The sequence below is a fragment of the Lactuca sativa genome, chromosome 2 (assembly GCF_002870075.4).
Source record: "Lactuca sativa cultivar Salinas chromosome 2, Lsat_Salinas_v11, whole genome shotgun sequence".
NCBI lineage: Eukaryota > Viridiplantae > Streptophyta > Magnoliopsida > Asterales > Asteraceae > Lactuca > Lactuca sativa.
The window spans coordinates 91,809,027-91,815,917 of record NC_056624.2 but is presented as its reverse complement, the minus strand read 5'-3'; the positions used below and the strand labels follow the sequence as shown (position 1 = coordinate 91,815,917).

Sequence of the window (6,891 nt, the reverse complement as noted above, 5' to 3'; positions counted from 1 at the left end):
CTAACCATTTCCACCTCTGTTCCCATATTGTCCCCTAAAATTATTTCCCACTCTTGAGAAATTACTCTTCCCATTACTTTTCTGATTAACTATATTAGCAGCTTTCCTCACTGAATTACTTGTGCCTTCTCCATCTTTAAGATTCTTATTTTTCTTATTAGTAAATTCAGTAAATCCTTCATCATCAATCACATTTTTTTCCTTTATCCTCCTTGCTAATCCCACTGCCTCCATTTTGCATTGAATTAGTAACCATCATACTAGCCATACTGACCTTATCTATGTGCCCAAACACCTTACAGTGACCGCATCTAGAAGGCATCCAAGCATATTCCACATCAAAGCTTTGAATCACAGCAGAATTAGTTACAAAATCCCAAGTTGAGATATCAATGTTCCTCTTCCATTCTTTATCAGCTGACATTTCGATAAGGATTCTAGCATAAGCATTCCTCCCCTTATGTTCCAAACACATCTCTTCAGTAAAAGAATCAAAAGCAAGAGGAATTCCCAATTTACTAGCAATAATGCACAGATTATCCCCACTCCAAACCTCCAAAGGTAAATCATAAATTTTGACCCAAACTGGAATCTTATCATGTCTATTTTTAGTTAAAGTCAAACCTGGTCTCCATCTTTGAAGGAATAAAGGCATATTATTGAACATTAGCCATGGACTTCCTTCAAGAATAGATAACATCCCCTGTTCATCACTAAATTTAAAAAAGAAGAACCCTTTATTATTCATAAACACCTCTTCAAGACCCACATTCTTCCATAGCCTTCTAACCTCCTTCTGGATCACTGGAAATGCCAATTTCTTATCAATCATATACCCATATAAAGTATTCATATAAGGAATACTCGCATTTTATAGATTCTCAATTGGGATAATAACAGGTCCTTCTTCACCTTTTTCCCCTGGAATATATCTAACATCAATCTTACCCTTATGCCTATTACCTTTTAACACGCCTGCATAAGAATTCTCAAGTTTCCCCTGCAAATCATTCTCCATCGATTTTCCATTTTTAGCAACTCCCAAAATAGAAGGTAGAATATTAATACTATTAATAACAGTGCCCTGAAACAACTTCCCATTATTATCATTACTAATCTTAGTAATATCCTCCTCCTCCTCCATCATTATTTCCTCATCTTCACTAGTCTCCTCCTCACTTGAGTCAACTTCCCCCTCCTCTTTATATGTTCTATCATCTTCATTATCATCTTCCACCTTATCCTCTATTTTGCCCAATTTTGAATCATCCATTTCCATATTCTGAACCAACCCTGTATCAACTTCCTTCCCCACATACACTTCCTCCTTCAATTTACTAAGAAATTTGAATCCAACTCCTGGAATAAATTCTTCTTTACTACAAGCATTCTTCACCCCATCAGTTCTAGTTTTCATAACTTCATTATCATCCAATTTAGAATTATCATGTTTATTAACATCCATCACCGAAATGTTAGGATTCACCCTAATCATTTCACTAATAACATTCTTCAATTCCGAATTTGGGCTCATTACTTCATTACTCTTCTTCAACCCATCCCAATTTGTCATCAAATTAGCAGTATTACCAGATGGAATAGCAACAACTTGAGATCTAACCTTCTTAGTATCACCAGACAACCCTTTCTTCAATTCCTTCTCCTTACCATCAGTTCCAGCAATAGAAATGTTAGAATCCGACTCCCAAGCTGATACAGATTCCGAATCCTCTTCCGTTTCCTCCTCGGTACCATCTTCATTGTAGTATTCCTCAGCATCCATCGGAGATAACCCATCCACCTTCTCCCTAGCTCTGTTCTTAATTTTGAAAGCTTTCCCCTCCATTTTCCATTCAGCTTTGCTAATTCCTGATGCAACAGCTCCAGTCGCACTTGGCTTGCGACGAGCTTTATAGATCGTGGCTGAAGATTGCTCAATAACCCCAAGAGGAACAAGATCATTCACATCCATTTCATTTTTAGTATATCTAACAGCTGCACTTTTATCCGGAGGTTTAACCTTCACTTCCTTCAATCGATCCGATTTGGATGACGCTCCCATTAAGACAATGGAATTAGAAGAGAAATTGCTTCACCGAAATTAAGACAGACGTCGGAAAAGCAGCACCGATGAATCAAAACTAGATCGCACCACCGTCAGAGAGAATTAGGGGAAGAGAGAGAAAATAGGATTGTTTTATTCTTGAGTTCAACATTAGAAGTCTATGAAATTTAGCAAAGTTTTGATGAGCATTGTTTAATTCTTTTTTTTTTGAAAGAGCCAAAGCTCAGCAAACTTTATTAAAAAGAATAAAAGAATACAACATCAGAAAGTCAAACAAAGTACAAAAATAACCAACTTATCCATAACCAACTACCAAACCACTTCCTAATGACAATAAACAACCACTCACAAACCCAATTATCCCTAAAGTCCTTAAAGGTAGCCCAAAGACTTATTAAAAGAGGGAAAAAAAGGTAACTTCACCCCCTTGCTCCACCCAAAACTCCAAGAAACATAATATCCAAAGCAAGGGGAAAGGCCCTTAAAAAAACCCTCAGTCCGTAAGCTAACCTTTAAGAAAAAACCCCTCAAACCCATAACCCACATACCACAAAACTCAAAGCAAACCCAATAAAAGGAAACACAAATAAACATCTCAAATAAGAAAAAAAAACTCCATAAAATAGCTTTTCCCACATCTTTTGTCCCTATCCATATTCACTGACCTCCTCAAAGACTTCAACAAGGAATCCTTCAACTTCTTGCAGCTATTGCCCAACACCATCCTTTGCCACTCCATTCTGCACCATAAACACAAAGCGAAACACAACAAAATAATACAAAACCACCAGCAAATCAAATTAAGTTTCATACTAGACATGGCATCAATCACATGTCTAGGATTATCTCTTTGGGTAATCTCAATTAAGATCATATCCAAATAGAAAATCCCATAGGTACAAGTCACATGATTTGAGAGTAAACTCTCCAACCAGTAACATATTCCGTCAATTACTTTGTATAAGCACTTATTCCAAAAATACCCCCACCAAATTCCAGTAATAATATCTTCCATTTTAATCTGCCACCACTGCCAAACCCAAAACCAAAAACTATCAATCACCAAATTGTCAAACCAGAAAACGCCCTCCATTACTTAACTTTCTCTATTCCCGAAATACCCCAGATCATATAAAACTTATTATTGACCATTTTAGCCCTTTTCCTTAAACCCAGTTGCTTTAAACGAATTTCATTTTCAATACTAGCTATAACCCCCTCAACCGACTTTCTACTAGAACTAAAAAGTCTAGAGTTTCTCTCCCTCCAAATATGAGAAACACAACTAGCAATCATACATTTGATAATCAAATTCTCACAAGTCTTCAAATTAAGTAAGCTGCATAACTTTAAGATCAGATCATTCCATTCATCCTCCAACAAATTAAGACCCACCTTATTGCAGAAAAACCTCCAAATTCTGGAGGTATAATCACAATTAAAGAACAAATAATTATGAGAATCAGGCACCATTTCACAGAACAGACACAGCAAGTTACCAGCCACTTCCCATCCTCTAACCCGATCCTGCGTTTTTAATCTATTCAGAATAGCCATCCACAATATAAAAGAATTGCGAGGGATGCGATTGCTATACCAAACAATATCATGCCAAGGAACTATGTTTCCAAAGTTATTTAAATCACTCCACACCTGTTTACATGAAAATTTTCTACATATACCCTTCTTATCCCTCCATCCAACAACATCATTCATATTAGAATCAATACAAAACATGGGAGCTTCTTTAAATCTGGGAATATATTAACCTATTCAACCGGCCAGGAATAAGTATCAAAATCAAGAACATCACAGACTAAAGATGAATCACTAAGCCCATTACTTACCCAATCTCTTCTAGGAATAATTGTACAAAGAATACCAATTGGATGCCACCAATCATGCCATAGAGAAGTATTCCTCCTATTTCCCACACACGAAACAACATGAGGCCTAACAGTTTTCCTTATCTCCAAAAACCTCTTCCATGTCCAGCTCATACTCTTTTTCTGCAAAATATCCCAAAAATTCATGCTGCCTATATAATTGATTCTCACCCACTGCACCCACAGAGAATTTTTGTTATTAATCACATTCCAAATATGTTTAGCAAGTAAAGCATCATTCCATCTCCTTAAATTCTTGATTCCCAGCCCACCATACTCCTTAGGTTTGCAGATATCATGCCACTTGACTTTAGCTTTCCCTTTGACTATCTCACCATTAGCCCATAAGAAACTTCTGCACATCTTTTCAATCTCATTAATAGTAGCAATGGGAATTTTAAAAGTCGAAGCCCAATAAACATGAATGGAAGTTAAGACAGAGTTAATGAGTTGCAACCTGCCAGCAAACGATAAGGTCTTACTCTTCCAATTGAAAATTCTCATCTTAATCTTTTCAATCAACTTTTTACAATCTCTTTCAAACAACTTAGTAACACACATAGGAATGCCCAAATATTTAAACGGAAATCTCCCAACATCAAATGGAAGGATACCCAAGATAATCCTTCTCATATTAGGCTTAACACAACTGAAATAAATATGACTTTTTTCCATACTCACCTTCAGCCCTGAAACCTTTTTGAATTCTTCAAGGGCATCCCTTATAATTCTGACTGAATTCCCATTACCATAAGAAAAAACCAACAGATCATCAGCAAAGCATAAATGGGAAATATTGAGGGCCATACACTTACTATGGAACTTAAAATTCTGGGATTCTTCAATAAGCTTGCCAAGAATGATGTTAAACACCTCTATAACTATAGTAAATAGGTAAGGAGATAAAGGATCTCCCTGCCTAAGACCTCTCTTTCCTTCAAAATACCCATGATCTTCACCATTAAAATTGAGCATGAACCACGGAGAAGAAACACAAGCCATAATCCATTTAACCATAACTGGATGAAACCCAAATCCCTGCAAAATTCTATTAAGAAAACTCCAATCCACCGTATCATATGCCTTTTGTATATCAATCTTTATGGTACATTTAGGAGCTCCCCTCTTTTTTTGTACCCCACCATCAGCTCCTGAGCAAGGAGAATATTGTCCAAAATAGATCTACCAGGAATGAAAGCTGACTGATTTTTACTAACAATATCACCCAAACAATTTCTGATCCTGTTCACTATAATCTTACTGATACACTTATGAAAAGTATTACAGCAAGCTATAGGCCTAAAATCAGAAACTTTCCTCGGAACCTCCACTTTAGGAACCAGAACTATTCTCGTAGCATTGATCCCCTTCAACAATTTTCCAGACCAAAAGAATTCCCTTACAGCCTTACACACCTCCGGACCAACTATGTTCCAAGAACTTTTAAAATTTTTTGAAGAATACCCATCAGGGCCAGGGGCACGATTGTCATCTATATCAAACATCGCAGCTTTGATTTCTTCATCAGTAACCACTCTAATCGTATTAACAACCACCCTACTATCCAATTTTTTAGGAAAAAAATCATCATTTAATCCCGACAGATCAGTAACATCCTTACAGCCCAAAAACTTATTAAAATGAGAAACAAACTTATCTTTCATAGCCTTCCCACTCACCCATCTTCCATCTTCATTCAGAACCATTTGAATACGATTACTATTACCCCTGCTCTTCACAATTCTATGAAAGAACTTAGAATTATTATCCCTTTCCTGTAACCATTTAATCTTAGCACGCTGAGCAAGAAGTTTTTCTTCATCATTACAAGCAACATTAAAATCAAAGAGAATATTAGCATGCTCTTCCCTAATCTTGCAATCAAAAGGATTACTATCAATTTCTTGTTGTTTGCATTCCAACTCTTTTCTTAACTTTTGAATTCTTTTCCCAACACCCCAATTACACAGCTCCCTGCAAATTTTTTTGAGAATCTTCAACTTTTGACTCACTTTAAACATAAAGAATCCATCAATATTAATATCCCAAACCTCCTTAACCATAGGTAAAAACTCCTCCTTCTCAGTAATAAAATTAGCAAATCTAAAAGAAGGCTTCCATTTCACTTTATCAACAGGTAAATTTAAAATAGCTGGACAATGATCCGAATTTCTATATGGTTTAAAAACAACATGGGCTAGAGGATGATCCGAAATAAATTTCATATTGACCATAACTCTATCAAGCTTCTTCAAAAGACCCTTATTCCCAACAGGGGTTTTGTTCCATGTAAATTGAAACCCATAAGAATTCAAGTCCTCCACTTCAATGAAACTTAAACAATCAACCAAATCTTCAACTCCTTTGGGGGATTTAGAACAGCCTTCAGAATACTCCGATGGTTTTAAAGCAACATTAAAATCACCTAATAAACCCCAAGCTTCCTTTTTTACCAAGCTATGTTTCTTCAAATTATCCCAAAGCAATCTTCTTTCAAGGTAATTTGATGCAGCATATATAAAAGACAAATACATGCCAACATCAGTATCACAAGATTTAACATAACAGTGAATAACCTACTTGGATTGACAAATCATCATTACATCAAAAAGTCTAGGATTCCACCCCACTATAATTCTAGTACCAGCCTCACAGCTATTATTATTAGAAACCCAATCCCACTGCCCAAAAGTCTTAACACAAACATTTTTAAGATTTAAGACCTTGACATGAGATTCTACCACAACACAAATACCAAGGTTATTACTCCTAATAACATCAATAACCTCCTTCTGCTTAACAGATTTATTCAAACCCCTAACATTCCAAGAACCTATAGACATCATTGGGAAATAATAGAGTTTTTGGCATTTACCTCCTCAAATGCCGAAGAAATCCCCATTTTGCTGTTATTGTTTTACAATTCCATTCTGCCTTTCT

At 36.1% G+C, this 6,891-nt stretch overlaps 1 protein-coding gene across 1 annotated transcript; it reads right to left on the bottom strand.

Annotated features, from left to right (window-relative positions):
• On the bottom strand, positions 1–853 carry LOC111921852 (uncharacterized). Its single transcript, XM_023917426.1, has 2 exons — positions 275–853; positions 1–228 (listed from the first exon to the last, which is right to left on the bottom strand). Exons 1-2 carry the CDS (start codon positions 851–853, stop codon positions 1–3), a joined length of 807 nt encoding a protein of 268 aa, XP_023773194.1.
• Positions 854–6,891: the final 6,038 nt, after the last annotated feature.

What these genes read in the sequence shown, in the direction of transcription:
- LOC111921852 (XM_023917426.1), bottom strand. Translation starts at nt 853, where the DNA reads ATGAATACTTTATATGGGTATATGATTGATAAGAAATTGGCATTTCCA. An exon ending in TGTTTGGGCACATAGATAAG is followed by an intron (nt 229 to 274) that starts GTCAGTATGGCT and finishes TGCAAAATGGAG; the next exon opens with GCAGTGGGATTAGCAAGGAG.